General features: G+C 39.0%; 1 protein-coding gene across 2 annotated transcripts; it reads left to right on the forward strand.

Annotated features, from left to right (window-relative positions):
- The first annotated feature begins 1275 nt into the window (after positions 1 to 1275).
- CUNH6orf62 (chromosome unknown C6orf62 homolog) lies at positions 1276 to 18881 on the forward strand. Of its 2 annotated transcripts, none has more exons than XM_078153567.1 (5): positions 1276 to 1355; positions 6398 to 6574; positions 11111 to 11233; positions 13465 to 13599; positions 17532 to 18881. In XM_078153567.1, the coding sequence occupies exons 1-5, from the start codon at positions 1329 to 1331 to the stop codon at positions 17655 to 17657; spliced, it is 588 nt and encodes a 195-aa protein (XP_078009693.1). In that variant the 5' UTR covers positions 1276 to 1328; the 3' UTR covers positions 17658 to 18881. The 2 variants fall into 2 exon arrangements, with proteins under 2 accessions (XP_078009693.1, XP_020842507.1); XM_020986848.2 differs by lacking the exon at positions 1276 to 1355 and adding an exon at positions 2192 to 4602.
- Positions 18882 to 19277: the final 396 nt, after the last annotated feature.

A 19277-nucleotide genomic window follows, 5' to 3' on the forward strand; every position in this document is an offset into this window, starting at 1 on the left:
CTATGCAGGACTCCCAGATCAAATGAGATATTAATAAAACACTATGTACATGCTAGCTATTATTGTTATTAAATCTCTCAGAGAACTTCAATACTGCATCTTTAATATCATCAGATATCACTTGAAAGTCTCACTTGCATTTGAAAATCAATATATCCAAAACTGAACCCACCTTTTACCCCAAACCTTCCCCTTTCCCCAGTTACCTTGTTTCTGGTCCCCAAAAACTTCAGAGGCAGCTTTGATTCTTCCATCTTCCTCAAATTGTAAATCCCTGAGAGTAAGGACTGTTGTTTTTCATCTTTAATTTACTGACTGGCTTGAACAATATCTTTTCACTAGTACGTAGGTCATAGGATCAAAAGATCATGGGACTTTGAAGTCATTCAGTCTAGCCCCCTCACAGATGAGGAAGCTGAGAAACAGATGGGGTAAAATGGCTTTGCCCAAGGTCACCCAGGTGACTGGGTGGCTGAGTTTCTATTCAAATAAAGGTCCTTTTGATTCCAAATCCAGTATACTTTCCACTTTTATCAGTGGAATTTGAGTGGGATCTGTTATATTGAAAAAAATCGCTAGATGCTGGGAAGGATACAAAAATAATGACACTTTCCGGCTCGGGAAGAGTTTAAGAGCCAGTAAAGGAGATAAGATATGTACTAGAATAACTATAAAACAAATTAGAATACAGTAAGTCTATGAAAAAAAAGAACAAAGTATGTACACTGGGGGTGGGGTGGGGTGGGGTCATAAAATCCTTACCTAGGCTCCGACTGATACGATGGATTAAAGTCAAGACAGCAATACCTGTAAAAGTTTAACGTTTTGATTTATTTCAGGGTCTGCAGAAGAGTCATTTTATAGTGTTTGGTAGTTTTGTACCTTTACTCAGAAGCCAGGGCAACATCGGTGTCTCCGCAATAGCCGCTAGTTTGAACATCGGCAAGCTAAAACTCCCTAAAATACATTTCCCTTCTCCAAGTTACCAAAGGTGCAGGTCTTTCTCAAAACAATTAGGAAAGAGTGAGAAAGGCCACTCGATTTACACGGAGGTCGGATAACAGGAAAACAAACAAAACAAAAATTGTAGAAGGTTTCTCCTTTAAATAATCTGCCACAACTCATCTAGGAAAGTGCGATTTTTGAGCTAGTTTTAAGCACAAAACAGAACTTTAGCCTGGGGCAGAAGGGCGGTGAAGAAAGATGACCGGGGGCTTCAGACTGGGGAGGGACCGTGGACATCCTTCATCTCACCTCCCTTCCCCCACCTCCGGGCCTGCTAGTCCGACCCCTCCCATTTTACAGATTAAGGGATTTGAGGCTCTGAGATGACTTGCCCAAAGTTAGCCACGCTGGTAAGTAGCCGAGCCCTAGTCGGAAGCCCGGTTCCGGCTTCAGACCAGCGCTCTTTCCGCAGGTTTTAGCCCCACGAGGCAATTTAATGAAGATCAATGGGCTGCAGGGGCTGGAGTAGTTTCCCCGGAAGATGAGTGATGGAACTGAACTTGAATCTGGTTACAATAAGCTTCCCTCCACTCCCTCCCCCACGTCTGCTGTAGATCCCCAGAGTGTGGGGTGGCGTGGGGGAACAATTAGTGGTTTGGAACTGAAATATCCAGAAGGGAGGGAGGGAAGGAATCTCCCCTCGCCCACTCCCGGGCCCCCGATCATCCCAGTCCAACTCCCCAGCTCAGCCGCCAAACCCAGTATTGATTACTTTCTTTCCCCTCCCCCAGTCGTCCTCTACAATTCCATCCGGGTGCTTCGTGGGGGGTGGGGGTGGGGAGAAACTGGGGGTGTTCTGACGTCACTGGGGGAGGGAGGAAGCTGGAAGCTACACGCGACCCCTCGGAGGGGGAGCGAGAGAGTGGCGGGGAGACCCTTCACGCCCTTTGGAGAAACCACAATTGGAGGGGGTGATTTCTTTTATTAAGTTCTTCATCTCCGAGGCCTTTAACTCATGATAGAAGCTTAATTTACCATAATATCTTCATTTTAGTAAATTATACATAATTTCCCTATTTTCATTTTTGTCCTTATGTTCCTTTTATCTCAAACATCTCGCCTCATCTTTGTCTTCCTCCCCCCTTTGCTCTGGCACGAGTGGTACAGGCCGGCGGGACGCGCAGCCGCGGTGGCCTCGGGGCGGCACCGCTGAGGGGCGGGTGACGCAGCAGCCGTCGCTGCCATTTTAAGTTGTTTGTTCTCGCTTCTTCTCTCAAACGCGTTACTGCCCCGGCCCGGGAGGCGCTTGTCGCCGCCGCCGCTTCTGCAACCGCCGGTGGGGGGTGGGAAAAAAAAACCCGAGGCTGTACCACCACCGTCGACGCCTACCACCCGTTGCTGCATCAGCCTTTTTTTTTTTTCCTTCCCCATCCTCATCAACCTCGTCCTTCTTTTCCTGAGAGCCCGGAGCCCGCTCGTTGGGGGGAAGAGAGAAGCGAGAGCCGATGCTCGGACAGGAATAACTTAATTCTTGGGGCTCAACCCGGCTGACGGACCTCTTAGTGCAGGGTCCCCTCCCCTCCCCTCCCCCGCCGCCAGCGCCATTCCCACCCCCCTGTCTCCTTTTTCTCTTTCCTCTTGTCTTTCTCCTGTTCTCTCCCCACCTCCTCCCCAATCGCAGCCACCGCCTCCTCCTCAGCTGCCGCCCGGGGTGCCGAGCTAGACTATGGGTCCCAGGTGGGGGCTGAGCGGCGGCAGCAGCGCGGGCGGCCCGGTCACAGTGCGCACTGCAGCAGGGATGGAGGGGCTCAGTTGGCTGGTGGTTTTCTCTTGACATGGCTCCTGCCCGTGCTGCTAGCAGCGCCCCCGCCGCCGCCGCCTCTTCCGCCGCCGCCGCCACCGCTCCGCCCGCAGGCTGCGGCTAAGAAAGCCCGAGCCCACCCCACCCGAGAGAGAAAGGAGAGAGTCGGTCAGTGAGTCCCGGTCTCTGCGGGGACACAGAGGGAAGGGGATCCCAGTCCAGCCAAACTGTCCAAGCCTGCCCTAGCCCTCTCCTCATCTGTTTTTGTTTTTCTAAAAGAACAAAAACAATAGAAGAAAATCCTTTCCCAGCCCTCCCCGAACCCTAAACCAATACTTGGGAACATGATCTGCCCAACATGAGGGAAAACTAAGCGAAAGCCGGGATTTTTTTTTAAAGGGGGGGTGGAGGAGGGTCTTTTTGTTAAATTTTTTTCTAACAACTTTTATTTTCTTAATTGTTAACTTTTCTTTTTTTTTTTCCATCCACCCCTACCGGGGGTTGGGGAGCTAGAATCGCTTCCACGATGAGATGAACGAAACCCAGAGTGACCCTAAATTTCCCGTGGTGCGAGTGAGTCGCTGAGGAAAAGGGGGTGGGGGCAGGGTAGAGGGCAGGTAGTGGCCCTGGCCATTGCCTGGGGGACGGGAGAGCCAACCTGTCCTGCCATGCTCACCCACAGCTAAATCGCACCCCTCACCTCCCAGAGTGAGTAAGGGCTGCAAGAGAGAGGGTCAAGTTCAGTAAGAAACCCTGGGGGAATGTAGCGCACTCTTCACTGGGCTGGGGGAAATCTGGATCCCGGACTTAAATCAGATCTCACCGCAGAGCGGGAATAATAAACGGTATTTCTCTATCCCCTCTCCTGCTGCCATCATGATCCTCCTTGGCAGCAGCTGCAGCCGCCTGAGGGTGAAAATGTGGGTGATGGGGAAGTTGGTAATGACTCCGCTGTTTTTTCTGTTGGCTCCTTTGGGTAACAGCTGCCCGCCCCCGGTGTACACTGTAGTTTATTGCAGGGAAATCCTGTACCTCTCTTCCTTTTTTACCGATTTCGCACTTTCCTCTTTGCTCTCCACCAAGTGTAATCAATAACAAGCACTGGCGATACATAGCAATAGTGAAATCTGAAATACTAACTATAATTAGGTACCACAGCCATGGGTCTGGCTGGGTAAAACTCAATTGGATATTTCAGTTTCATTCACTTACCCTTGAAAAAAATCGGGGATCAGTTCCCCCTTTACCCTTCTGATCCTCTTTTTAAACGGGCCAAAAACCAAACTAACCCCACCAGATGGATTTAAAGGATTGGGCTGGTGTTAGCTGCGTTTTATTGTACACCTAAATCTTGATGAAAGGCTTCTAATTTCATTTATTCTCCCCCTCCCCTTTATTTTGGCAGTTAAGTTGTCTCCCGTAAATGTGTGTTCAAAATTTTTGATTCAAACTCTTTCCTCTCTTTCCTTCTCCTTCCCCGTTCCTATCCATTCCAAAATCTTATTGTCCAAGACACGATTGGATGGCAATTTTTTTGTTAGCCCTCTAATATGATAGTCTCCTAATAATTGCCTGGGGGTGCATTTTTTGGGTTACAGCTGTTTTAGCTATTCAGTCGTATTAGCAGGATAAAACGACTTGTTTCTGTTGTACTTGAGTCTTAAGAAAAAGTGCCCATAGTTTAGCGACAATTTCCAAAGGCTTTAGTACCACCTGTATTTTACAAAATGGGGGACCCAAACTCCCGGAAGAAACAAGCTCTGAACAGACTTCGTGCTCAGCTTAGAAAGAAAAAAGAATCTCTAGCTGACCAGTTTGACTTCAAGATGTATATTGCCTTTGTATTCAAGGAGAAGGTAACTTAAAACTCTTAAAACTTTTGTTCCATGAGCACTTGGGTGATTTTATAAAAGGGTAACAAGCTAACTGTAATAGGTATGCATACTAATTGAAGAAAATGGCTTAAAATTGATACTGCCCCTGCTTGTCAGGTCTAAGGTATGTGTGGCCTATGAATGTGAGTACTAGTAGTACACATGTACTTGATTTGGGGGAAGGCAAGATTTGTCCATTTGTAATCAATTTTTGTGTTGTAGTACTTGTAGTGTTATGGAAACCATTACTTGTAAGTTTATAGTCATATATAAATTATCGAATACCGGGTTTAAAAGTAACATTTGAATTAGAGGTATTAGAATTATTTAAAGGGACTAACTGGCACCAATAGCACCTACCTTATGAGAGGGTTCCAAGTGACTGATCCCTTTCAACCTAGTACAAGAAAGGGAGTATCCATTTAGCCATTGCTCCATAGAAACAAGTAATACCACAACTGGTTAGTATTTAGGAAATTTTTACTCAGGAAACAATTTTAAAGAGGAAGGCAAACCGTGTTTTTATGGCCAACTAATAGGGTTGGGCAATACAAAGCTTTGGAATAGTGAATGTTTTGAAGTTTAAATACATCAGGATTTAGTTTTTAGTATCTTTGCTTAAATTGAACAAAGTTGTGTCTTAAGTGAACCGGTGCTATTGAATTTTTAAAAAATTTATCAGTAAATCTTTGTTCTTAACAGTGCTGTGCACATAGTAGGCACTTTTAACATTTGTTTAATGTCATGTGTCACAGTGCACTTATATCTCTTGGATTTGTCTGTAGACCTTGATCCTGTTGGTAAAATTTGGCTTCTCACACCTAACTCCCCCCCCAAAAAAGTTCTTGATGCAGGGAGATTAAATACTATGTACATCAGGTGCCAAAACAGTGAATTTTAGAGACCTTTCTGTTTTGAAGTGTTAGCCTCAAAATTATTCCAGCGTGTGTATTTACTACCATCGCCACCTCCAGTGATATCTGAACTTTTCTCTTGGATGATTTCGGCAAAAGCTGCTATGGAATGATCATTTAGGAAATTGAGACTTAGTACAACCTAGAAACTAAATTAATTAGACCTTGAATTTGTATTTTTGTCTAGAAGTGGCTCAGACTTTTCCAGTAATAGATTAGCGTTACCCCTGTGGAAACCTTATCTGGGCATACCCAGATGTCTGTCTCAGCCAGACAAGCTTACCATCTTTGTGAAGTGTCTAGGCAATTGCTGTGACTGCCATGGCAAATAGTTTGCTTGGGGACTTAGGGTCTTCGATCTTGGAATAATATTGTAGTTCTTAAATGTTGATTTTTAAATGTTCGGAAGTTGAGTTTTCATTGGTACTTGCTGTCTAAAAAATGTTGACACTTAAATGTTTAAGAAGGAAGACCAAAACTGTGCTGTTTGCTAAATAGTAAAAATTATATGCTTATTCCTTGATTAGTCTAATTTTTGTTTTTATAGGTGGGGTTTAAATTTGGAATTTTAAGATCAGGTTAAATTCTGTTTACCTTGAAGGAGGCAAATTGCTGCCTTGCTGGTGATAAGAAAGTTATTTTAGTGAAGATAGAGAAATGTTATGGTCTAAATTTAACTGGGTAAAAATAAAAATTGTTAGTGGTTTTTGTTAAAAGTCTTCTTGAATTTGTTTCTTGTTTTGCAAACACAGTCAAGAATGTTGCTGGTTTAAAATGATTGTGCTTCACACTAAAATTCTAACTGACAGTTACCAGATCATGTGTAGCTGAAAACTTAAGCTAATAAAATTTTTATTTTTTAGAAGAAAAAATCAGCACTTTTTGAAGTGTCTGAAGTGATACCAGTCATGACAAACAATTATGAAGAAAATATTTTGAAAGGTGTGCGAGATTCCAGCTATTCCTTGGAAAGTTCCATAGAACTTCTGCAGAAGGATGTAGTACAGCTCCATGCTCCCCGCTACCAGTCCATGCGAAGGGTGAGCCTTATTTTTCTTTGTGCTTGTCTTGATGATGGGTAGATTTTTAGAGATTAATTTGATTAAAATGAAAAACATTTTAAAATGGAAATAAATACTTTGGATATGAATTTTTTTGCAGTAAACATCATTGGAGCAAACTGAGATTGAACTTGAATAAACTTTGGCTATTAAGTATAACTTGAAATTCAGGTTATTTCACAACTCTCATTGGACTAACTTAAGTCTGTAGATTGTGGTAAACTTTGTCAGTCAGTGGTCAGTTAAAAGCAAGTGAGTTTTAATTTGTAATTTCTATTAATTTGCCCTTGGGGCATTATTGTCTGCTAGTTCTTAGCTAGCTTTCTAAACTTAAAGGTGGTTTTTTTCCCCCTCCAGTGTCTGCAGTTGCCATCCTATGAATGTAGATAGCTAAGACCGCACTAAATTTCAGTTCCCTACTGCTTTTAATTTTCCCTATATATTTTGTGTTTAGATAGAGTGAACCAGTTTCATATTTGTGCAGATAGTACTTTTGGGAAATAAATTACATTGCATTTATCAGATGACTAAAATACTGTGTATGTGCAGAGACGAGTGTATATAAAAATTCAGGATGCCTGCCCTTTAGCCATTTATGAATCTCATGTGTGTAGCTTTCTTTTTTGTAACTTAATTGTATACTTATAGGTTTTGAAGTCCTAATTGGTTTTTAATCGAAAGGTCAAATATTCATGTACACAAGACTTTAGGATCTAAATTGAAAACCCACTTAAGGTATTATGTTCCTGTAATAAAAAGAAAGGCTGTCTTATCTAGTCAGTGGACAGAGGGCAAGGTCTTAAGAGTCAGGACACTTGATTTCAAGAGATGCCTCTGTTAGTATTAGCTTTGAGATCCTTAACCCACTTAACCTATTAAGTGCCCCAGGGCAACTCCGAAACTCAAAGTTGCTGATCTTCATCAGTGAAGAGTTTCCGTCTTTGGAGTACCAGTGAATAAAGTCCAGTCTGGAAACTACCTCCTACCCCCAAATAAATAAAAACTTTATACTCAGAAGAGTTTTAGGATGGATGGCTTCATATAATTAACCTTTTGGTAAAGAGCTTATCTGCTTAGCAGGGCAAGAAAATTTTGGTATAGGGACTTCACTGATTTTCACATTTTTTAACTTTTCAGCATATGTTAAAATTTAAGTATTGATGATATAACTGGATTGGGGGAAGGGGTCTCTATTCCCATTAAGATTGTGGCTGGGTATGAAATAAGTCTGTGATATTCCCTCAGAATAGTACTAACTGTAACTGATAAATGCTTTGTCATTGTTTGTAACTCTTGTTCATACCTGCCTATAAAATTGCGTGCTGAAGGAGCTACTTAAGGTGTACTGGGAGCCTTTCTTTCCTGCCCACCTTTAAAAAAAAATTTAAATCACTCTTTTGTAATTGGATTTTTATTTTGAATTTAAACATCAAAAATAGCATTTCCATACACACAACAGAACACAGATCCTATATGGAACTGTTAATTGTCATTTCATAATGCATACTTTAAAAAAAATATGATAAATTTGGTTACTTTTTTTTTTTTTGGCAGTTGGGGTTAAGTGACTTGCCCAGGGTCACACAGCTAGTAAGTGTCAAGTGTTTGGTCTGAGCCCGGATTTGAACTCAGGTACTCCTGACTTCAGGGCCTGTGCTCTATCCGCTGCGCCACCTAGCTGCCCCAAAACCTTTATTTGGTTACTTTCAAAGCTGTTCTGTTTGTGCTTGCTTTTTCTTTGCATTCTTTAAAAAAAAAAGTTTCAATAGTCCCTCCCCACTTCCCACTTCCAAATTAAGAACCACCCTTGTAACAAGTGTAGTCAAGCAAAACAAATTCACGCAGCCATGTTTAAAAAAATGTATTTCTCTTTCTGTATCTTGTGTCCATCACCTCTCAGGAGGGGGGTAACATGTTTTATCATGAATCCTGGAGACATGGTTAGAAATTGCAATGAGAGTCCTTTCAGAATTGTTTTCTTTACAATATTATTGTCCTTGTGTAAATTGTTCACCTGGTTCTATTCACTCTTAGGAGTTCTTGGGATATGCCAAAATCATCACTCTTAGATAATATTCTTTTACATTCCATATACATTTATTTGCCATTCTCCAGTTGTTTAAGAGGGCAGTCTAAGGCAACAGCTTTTTTATTCTAGTTCTTTGCTTTAAAAAAATTTCTTTTTTTTACTTTTGGGCAATGTTTTGACATTGAATGTGTATCATCAATCAGTCAGATACTTGGTTTTTCATTTATTCCATGCTTTTACTACAGGCCCTACCAATCTCCTTTTCTGGTTGTACATTTTTCTACCTCTTCCCTGTAATTGTATAGTAGTATGCAGCAGCTTTCTATGTGGCTTTCTATTGTCCTTTGGATAAATTGCAACTTTTTTTTTCCAAATAGTATTTTATTGATATGCTTTTTTGACTTAACGATCATTTTCCAATATTCCTTCGCATTCTACTTTTTTTTTTAAAGCTTAAGCAAAACTGTCTAATAATAGTAGTTACAATTGACAGGACATGCAACATTCTACATTTATAATTTATTATTTCTTCACGGAGACTATTTTTAACATGTTATCTGGAACCAATATTAGTCATTGTATTTAAGTATCTTTTAATTTTGTTTTCATTTATATTTCTGTAAATTGTGTTTATTATCCCCCCTAGTTCTGCTTTGTTTGCCCTCTGTTTTTATGTCTTCACATTTCTCTTAATTCTTTTGTGTTCATCAGCTTCCATCACATTTGGCAACTTTAATTCTTTTTTTCCTTTTTTCCTTTTTTTTTTTTTTTTTTGCTTTTTGGTGAGGCAATGGGGGTTAAGTGACTTGCCTAGGGTCACACAGCTAGTAAGTGTCAAGTGTCTGAGGCCGGATTTGAACTCAGGTCCTCCTGACTCCCAAGACCAGAGCTCTATCCACTGTGCAACCTAGCTGCCCCTGGCAACTTTAATTCTTAAGAAACATTTAGTAAAACCTGATGTGCAATTGGATGAGCAGTCCAAATAGCTAATATATGTTTTGAACAAACTTCAGATAGACAGTAAACTTGGCCAAGAATTGAAGAGGAGGAAACAGGGCTGAATTAGGACGGTGGAGTGAGAGGAACGATAAAGGATGGATATGTGATATCAGTAATGTAGGGAGCAGGGAGAACTTCTACCAGTGCAGGTCGGGATCCTCTGTGCAGCTTAATCGCTCAGCTATGGTCAAGTCTAATCAAGTCTCTTAAGACTAAGTGAATGACTTGTCCAAAGATAATGTAACGAGTATGTATCCAAAGTAGGATCTGAACCCATTTCTTTCTGGTTCTGCTGCACTAATTGCTTCTTTTTTCATAGGGGAAAAAAATAATAATGTTTTCAATTTAGATCCATATTTAAGTTGTCTTTTCAGTTGTGTCTGACTCTTTGTGACACGGTTAAAATGTTGTATTTAAGATAGTGGCTTTACCCTGACTCCCAACTTCTCAAAACAAAGAAACAGTCGTTTCTTTAACACTTCAGTATTTGTCTGGTGATGCTTTGTAGCTTTGAAACTGTACTAACACTGTGAGGCTAGGCTTTGGAAATAATATACTTTACTCTGATAAGGAGTGAAAAAAGGATAAGGTTGTGCACATAAAATTCTGAAATGAGAGCTCAGTTACACAATAGCACTATGCCTGGCACACAGTAGGTACTTAATAAATGCTAGTTGACTAACTCTACAGGGATGGTCCATAATGGAAAGCAAAGATTACTGTTCATTAGGAGTCTTGAACTGAGTTGTGATTTAGAAATACTAAACTAAAATTCATAGTTTTGTATATAAATTTTCTACTTTATATTTTTCCCAGTGCCTCAGAAAATGCTCTGTAAGTGGTACTTAATATAGTTTTGTTTTTGTTGTTTAATCAGTTAGTCCTGTCTGACTCTTCCATGACCCCATTTAGGGTTTCTTGGCAAAGATACTGGAGTGCTTTACTATTTCCTTCTCGGGCTCATTTTCTATATGAGGAAACTGACGTAAACAAGGTTGAGTGACTTGTGAAAGGTCACATAGCTAGTGTCTCAGGCCGGATTTGAACTCAGGTCCTCCTGACTCCAGACCCATCACTCTGTGCCACCAAACAGCCCAGCATGTTATTAAATATAATATATGTTTAAGTTATATTAAATAGTAAATAGCATAAGAGTGATAACACTGACAGTCTAACTTGGAGAAGATTGCTATAGATGTGATTTAGGGGAAATGTTGCTTGTCTTGACATTCAAGGTCTTTGGATAGAGATGGACTACTGTGTTGAGGCTTGGTATGGGTATATTCAGACATTAAACTACCTGACTTGCTGATAGGTCATGTGGTAAAGCAAGTCTGCCATTAGCATGTAAACTGTTAAGTGTAAGGACAAACAACAATAGATGTAATCTTAAACTTTTAAAATTTATAAAATTATATGTGTTTTCTTCACTTAGGATTCTATAGCTTAAATCTTTAACAACTTAATATTTTCCACCTTTTGTATAGGATGTAATTGGCTGTACTCAGGAGATGGATTTCATTCTTTGGCCTCGGAATGATATTGAGAAGATTGTCTGTCTCCTATTTTCTAGGTGGAAAGGATCTGATGAGCCCTTCAGGCCTGTTCAGGTATTTTTATTTCTAAAATTCTTTGAAATATAATAAAATACAAGTGCCTTGATTAAACAATGAAATCTTTTTTGGGATGAGTAGTACTGTGTGTCAGTTAAGAACAGTTTGTGGGCTACAGTAATAACATTTAGAAAGGGAGTACAATACTAGAAAATTTTAAAAGAAGAACCTGAGTTAGGAAGTAGTGTCTGATTTGTTTCTAGGTTTTCCTAGGTAAAGAATAGAAGACAGCTTGTTTCCTTGAAGAAAAAAAAAAGTCTTCGTTAGGCAGAGCACGGTGACTGATTTCTGATATATATTATTACTTGGTTGTCATTGTAGAAATATTTGTCTGAAAGGTACCTATTCATTTCTTAGGGGATTGGTCTATTTGTAGGCCCTTCCTAGACTGGGGAATAGCTTATCTAAATATGAGAGTGTTGTACCAGAAAAGGATTCAGAAAATATGGGCTTATTAATGGAAAGAATAATTACAAATGAAATGTAATTCTCAGAAAAAGCTGAACAGTACAAGAAAGACAGCTACATTGAAGTTGTCACTGATGTTTAAGATGCTGGATGGGTGATAAAACAAGGATATCCAATAAATGGACCACTTGACTAAGATTGAATTTTATGGGCTGCTCAGGAAATTTAACACTCGAAGGGATGGATCGGCTTGGTTCAGCTACTTAGATAAATATGGAAAAAACAAAGAACTAAATCAGTTTGAGAGTTCTACGTGACATGATTTATGATGGTAGATTTAAATAATCTTAAATTTAGTTAGGTGGTTTTAAAGTATATATTTGAATATAGTGGGTGAAAGGAACTTAAATATTGCTTTATTGATATATAGATTACATTACAGAAAGAAAAGTAGACTCAAAGTTTCGAAATCTTTGGCTAAGGTGTTAAAATCTGAGACTTCCATTGAGATGCAACACAGCACAATTTGGAAAAAGTAGGCTTGGCACATTTAGTTTCCCATTATGTTAATTGCTACAGCCTTTAATTACAGAATTAGTTCAAGAGACCAAGGCAAGTTTTCTTCATTATATATTTTTAAGTGCAGTATTTTACAAGAGAAATTAATGTAAGATTTAATATTTTTAATTTGAGATTAAATATGGAGTAAGGTAGTTTTTTTTTAACTTGAGGAAACTACTTTTTTCTGTCTTTGTGCATATACGCATATCCTGCACACTGTAGCTATAGCAGTATAATGGCAACATAGATTGTAAAGGCATCAGGTAGTGGATTTAGAGTTAGAGCTTGAAAAGTGTGTTAGAGATCTGTTCCAGCACTCTCATTTGATTGAAGAAAGTGAAGTCCATAGTTTGAAAATGACTTGCCCAGTAGCATAGCCAGAATTGAAGCCCAAGTTCTCAAGTTTGAACCTGAAAGCCAACTTTAAGAAGGGAACAAAAGATGGGTAGTGTCAACTCAGTCTTTAAACCCTCATTGGGGCATAGATTCTCCATGCCCTAAATTCCAAGGTATGCAGATGTTTTAAGCATTAATTTAAGCTTTAAGTATCTAATTTCAACCTTTGTTACCTAGCTCTCAGCAAAACATTTGACAAATTTTTTCATGTTAACTTTGTGGATAGGAACAGATGTGGACTAGAAGGTAATATATTTGGGTGGATTTGGGATTGGTTGAATGACTAAATCCAAACTAGAATTGGTAATAATTGAATAGCTCAGTGTCTACTTGAGGGAATATATTTACTGAAGCACTCTGAAGGATATATCCATGCTTCATTTTTACAACAATTATGAATGACATGGTTGAAATATAGATGGCATGCTTATTTAATTTTCAGGTGACACAGAACTTTGGAAAGCCAAACTGAAGTTTGATATAAGGGCAGATTTCCTAATGATTAGAGTTATTCTAGAATGTAATGCTTTGGGAGGTGTAGTAGGTTCTGCCTTCCTGTATTCCAATTGGCCCTCACTTTAAGGAATAAGTACTGCTTGGATCACATGGCATCTGTATTCCTTTCTGACTAAAATTCTGTTAAGTACTACTGCCAGAATTTTAGCCCAAGACATCTGACCCAAAAATAGTGTTATTTCTGCTGTGTTATTATAATACCTCTTTTAATAAGTCTTTTGGTTTGATTTATCAAATGTTTTTCTTAACCCCTCTGGTTTTTTTGGGTGCCTTATTTATAACTGTTTCCCATTAAAATGGACTGTAATGTATGATCATGGTTGTACAGCAATATCTTTTTCATATAGGCCAAGTTTGAATTTTATCACGGTGACTACGAAAAACAGTTTCTGCATGTACTGAGCCGAAAGGACAAGACTGGAATTGTTGTCAACAATCCTAACCAGTCAGTGTTTCTCTTCATTGACAGACAGCACTTGCAGGTAAATAACTTTGTAAGATTTTGTTTGAAGGTTCTCAAAACTTAACGGAGGTATGAGCTTTGCCCTTGAATTAATGATTTACAAGGAGTTAACAGATGTGTATTTAAAATCCAAGTTTTCTAGTAATGTAGAATCCTTCATAGTATTACAATTATCTTCTATAATTTGCCCCTTCTGAAAGCTGAAATAAGAAATACATTGCGTAGTTACTTGAAACTTAAGAGTTCATAAAGACATAAGCTTCTTTTACCCTCTATATCTTTTAAGGCAGGTTTTCCAGATCAGATTTAACACTTTTCACCTTAACACTTCTGTTTGCCAGGGGCAGCTAGGTGGCGTAGTGGATAGAGCACTGGCCCTGGATTCAGGAGGACCTAAGTTCAAATCTGGCCTCAGACACATAACACTTACTAGCTGTGTGACTCTGGACAAGTCACTTAACCCCATTGCCTAGCCAAACAAAATATAAATAAATAAAAAATAACACTTCTATTTTGCCTTTAGCTCTTTAAAGTTACCAGCCTGCTGAAGACAAAAACAGCCATGGAGTCAGGAAGATCTGAGTTCAAATACAACTTCACTTTGTACTTGTGTGACCTTAGGCAAGTCACTTATCCTCTGCCTCAGTTTCCTCAATTGTAAAAAGGGCCCAAAGCATTGTAAAGCATTTGACACAGGCCCTGGCACACAGTATAGGCTCTTAATTATTGCTTGTTCTCTCCGTAGAAAGTCTTAACTATTTTAAACGTATATTGGACATAAAATAAGAAGTTTTAGAAGCAAAATAATGGATAAAAAATCATGGTTGTGTTAAAATCGTTGTCTAGTGCTTGGTTTATTCCTGGTTATACAAATAATCAGAGAGTTTTCTCCGATTTTCATGGCTTATGGCATAAGATTCTATAGTACAAGATAGGCTAGTTTGTAGCCCTTTGAATTGGAATGGATTCTTAGTCATTAAGTACATTCTTACTTAAGTTGTTGCCTTCCCAGTGCTTCCACTTCCCCATTTGATATAGTCTTCCCCTTATTGGTGCTTAGTTATGTCTTCTCTTTCCTCTTTCCAAATCTTTAAAGGAAGGATCTAAAATTAATTCACATTAAGGTAAAGATGGCTAATGTGTTTTTAATAAAGACAAAGTTTTACATTTCACCATGAGATTTTTTTGTTGACTTTAAGGCACCAACAATTTTGAGGCATAGTACTTGGCACATATTAGGTGCTTGATAAATGCTTGTTTGATTTGAGGCAAAAGGATGATTTAGAATTTCAGGTCACTTGGCTTAAATAATAGCTGGTTCAGAAAGGTGGCCTGTAAGTGACATTTTGTTTACAAGTTAAATTTTTGGCAATTTAGAGTGGAAACTCTTTAGTCTTAATATTTGGTAAGATGCACTGATTTTTGTCTACGCAAGCCATGTCATTTCTCGTTTTCTTTTTTTAATTTTGAAAAAAAAAATTTATTTTGAATTATCAACAACCACTTTGATAAGCTTTTGAGTTTCAAATTTTTCTTCACCTCCCTCTCCAAGACAGCTCGCAATCTGATGTAGGCTATACATATACATTCCTATTAAACATATTTTCACATTAGTGATGTTGTAGGTAAGAATTATAACCAATAGGAGGAACCACCAGAAAGGGGAAATAAAACACAACAAAAGGAAAAAAATAGCAAATAGTGTGCTTTGATCTGCATTCAAACTCTAGTTCTTTCTTTGGATGTGGATAGCATTTTCTATCATGAGGCCTTTGGAGATGTCTCAGATCCTTGTCTATCAATTAAGTCTATCAGTTTTCATTGCACAGCGTGGCTGTTGCTGTGTACAATGTTTTCCTGGTTCTGCTCATTTCACTCAGCATCAGACCATACAAGTCTTTCCAGGTTTTTCTGAAGTCAGCCTGTTCATCATTTCTTGTAGCACAATAGTATTCCATTACATTCATATACCACAACTTGTTCAGCCATTCCCCAATTGATAGACATTCTCTCAATTTCCAATTCTTTGCCACCACAAAAAGAGCTGCTATAAATATTTTTGTACATGTGGGTCCTTTTCCCATTTGTATGATCTCTTTGTATTTCTCATTTTCTGCCAAATTAATGTATAGGCATCTAGAGCCTTTTCTCCTTTTCATATTGGCTGATGCATCTCCCTGTCTACTGTTAGTGCTAGATTCTAGCATTAAACTCCAGTAGCCATTTCATGATTTAAAGTCCTGTAGTTTTGGTTTCTAATAACATTATTTTGTTCCTGTATAATTTGTTTTCTTTTATAGATATTATTCAGTAAATCAGTCTTTATTAAGTGCTTACTGTGTGCCAGGCACAATACTAACCACAAGAGATTCAAAGAAAAGACAGAAATATTGCCTCTGCCTCAAGGAACTCACATTCTAACGGGGGGGGGGGGGAACACAGCATGTAAATAGGTGTCAACGTAGATATCTACCAAGTAGATGGGAAGTAATCTAGGAGGAGAAAGCACTTACAGGGAAGACCTGGAAAGGACTCCTGCAGAAGGTAGAATTTGAACTGAGTCTTGAGGGAAGCTAAGTCATGGAAGTGAAGAGAAAGAATATTCCACATATAGGGGATAATTAGTTACAAAGGCACAGTGTTGTGAGATGGACAGTAAATGGGCCAGTGTAGGTAGAGTTCATGGAGGAGTAAAGGATAAGAGAAGTGGAATGGTAGGAAGGTGCCAGAACATATGAAAAGCTTTAAATGCTAACACTTTTATAATTTCTCCTGGAGGTAACATGGAGATAGGATCACAGTTGTATTTTTTGGGCAGGGGGGTTAGGCAGTGGGGTTAGGTGACTTGCCCAGGGTCACACAGCCAGTGTTATGTGTCTGTGGCTGGGTTTGAACTCAGGTCCTCCTGAATCCAGGGCCAGTGTTATCTCCACTGCTGCACTTTAGAAAAAATCACTTTGAGGGGCAGCTAAGTGGCACACTGGAGAGAACACCGGACCTGAAGTCAGGAGGATCTGAGTTCAAAATCTGGCCTCAGACCAAACACTTGACACTTACTAGCTGTGTGACTCTGGGCAAGTCACTTAACCCCAGTTGCCTTTGAAAAAAAGAAAAGAAAAGATCACTTTGGCAGCTGTATAGAAGGTGGACTGGAGTGAGGAGATACTTGAGGTAGGGAGACCAGTTAGAAGGGTATTGTAGTAGTCCAGGTAAGAAAGATAAGGAGAGAAGGGGGTGTATATGAGAAAGGTTGTGACAGGATTTGACAGTGGATTGGAGATATGGAGTGTGAGTGAGTCAAGATGGAACTGAAGCTGAGAGCCTGGATAACTAGGATGTGCCTTTATATCAGTAAGAGGGGAGGGTTTTGAGGGAAAGGGGAATGAGTTTTGTTTTGGATATGCTGAGTAGGACCTCAAGCTTGAGATGTCCAAAAGGTTGCGACATGGGACTAGAGGTAGTGTATAGATTGGAGAACCCATTTGCATAGAGGTATTAGAAACTATAGGGTAAAAAAAGGCGGCCAACAACAGAGCCTTAGTTAAGGAGTGTGAAGTGGGTGAAGATCCATCAAAGCAGGTTAAGAAGGAGCAATAGATAAACCAGTATCAAGAAAATCCAGAGAGAGGAGTATCCAGGAGGTAGATGAAATATCAAATGCTTCGAAGGTCAAGAAAGATGATAAGGATTAAGAATAAGTAATTAGATGAAGCATTTAAGAGATCATTAATAAATTTGGTGAGAATAGTTTCTGTGGAATGATGAAGTTGGTTCTGTCTTTAGAACTAGATTGTAATTTAAGGTCACGATGATATTAACTTCTTTTTTGTCAGGGTCAGCACTACATAAGTTTAACAAATGGGTATTTACATGTTCTTATACCTCAAGGAGTTTGATTAAACTCCATTTAAAAAACCCTCTTTAATTAAAAAAAAAATCATTCTTTTCCAGACTCCAAAAAACAAAGCTACAATCTTCAAGTTATGCAGCATCTGCCTGTACCTGCCACAGGAACAGCTCACCCACTGGGCGGTTGGCACCGTTGAGGATCACCTCCGCCCTTATATGCCAGAATAGAGTACTGGCCAGCAAAATGGGGAAGATCACAGAATGCAGCAGCGATTTTTTTCTTGTTTTCTTACCATTTTATTCTTTCAGAGTTTAGAAGAAAATGGACTCATGCACAGAACACTATACATTGTGAAACTTCTTCATCCTGGATCTTTCTTTTATCATTTGTATCTCGGAACTTAAAAAAAAAAGATGTCTTCTGCATGGACCTTGTGAAAGAAGATGCTTTGCATATTTCTGCATTGCATCAGCATCTTACTAAAATGTGAAATGAAAGGACTGTTGTACACTGAAATGCTTAAATGTATCTGAAAGCACAAGGTGAAATTCATTTGTGATGGTCTTCCCATTTGTGCTGGTTATGCCTCCCCAACGTTTTGTCATCAGTATTCAGAGGGTGAGAAGTGAATGTAACAGGTATATACATTTTTTTAAAAAGCAGCCTTAGCTTGCTGTAATCAGTTCTAGACCACTGTCCAATTCATTCTAATGAACAGAAATGGTTGCTACAATAGTAGTGGGGAAAGAAATCTCACATAAAAAAAGAATCATTCATTGTAGGCATTTTTGCCTCTTACTTTTGCTGGGTCATGTTTATTTCCTAGCACTTCAATGTGTCTTTTTCAGATCTCTTTCCCCAAGTTGCTGTGTAAAATGAGTATTCTGCTGAGTGGATACAATTATACACATTAAAGCAGACCAGGAGTCTGAAAGTAGCTTAAAGCAGCTGTTAAAACTAAGACAAAATATATTTATAGCTGCAAAAAAACATACATGATAGAATTTTTGTTTTCTTGAAGAGATGACACTTACAAAGCTGGTAAATTGTGCAGGAAATACTGGTTTCTAAAATGTCATAAAAACCCAGTAAGGTAGTTTTTGTTTTGGGTTTCTTTCTTTTTTTTTTGCATAGAAATTATAAAACAGTTGTGATCTTGAATTGTAAAATAGTGTTTTTGGAGTGTCAAAGTTGGTTCTGATGGAACATTTTGTTAAGATTGTGCAATGAACCTAAGGAAGACTACTGTATAGGGGTTTTTTTGTTTGTTTTGTTTTTCTTTTGTTTTTTTTTTAAATGAAGGCTTTGCTTAAGGTTTAAGTACTTTATTGGAGTAAATCTGTATAAGCCTGCTCCCTTGGGGTAAAAATTAGTGCTTACCTGTTTCAAATTTATATTTAGCTTTTATTTGGAATTAGAAAAACAGATCTAAATAAAATAGGTGAAAGCTATCTGACTTTGTATTCATGTTAATCACACAATGGTTGGTTATGGCAAGGCAGGCTAGTATAAGAAAGAGCTCCCATCAAAGCCATGAAGGGCTGGGTTTAGGGTCTTGGTTTCTGATACATACTACCTCTATAGTGTGACTGGGCAAACTCCTTAACCTCTCAGTGTTCCTTGCAACTTTGTAAGACTGAAGTTGCAAATCACTTTTTTTTTTAAGGCAGTTGGGATTAAGTGACTTGCTCAGGGTCACACAGCTAGAAAGTGTCAAGTGTTTGGGCTGCGGCCGGATTTGAACTCAGTTCCTCTTGACTTCAGGGCCAGTGCTCTATCCACTGCACCACCTAGCTGCCCCTGTAAATCACTTTTGCTAAGTGTTTCCTCACTGAGAGCTCTCTATA

Source organism: Phascolarctos cinereus, unplaced genomic scaffold (genome assembly GCF_003287225.1).
Source record: "Phascolarctos cinereus isolate Bilbo 61053 unplaced genomic scaffold, phaCin_HiC Scaffold_4;HRSCAF=312, whole genome shotgun sequence".
In the NCBI taxonomy this organism is placed as follows: domain Eukaryota; kingdom Metazoa; phylum Chordata; class Mammalia; order Diprotodontia; family Phascolarctidae; genus Phascolarctos; species Phascolarctos cinereus.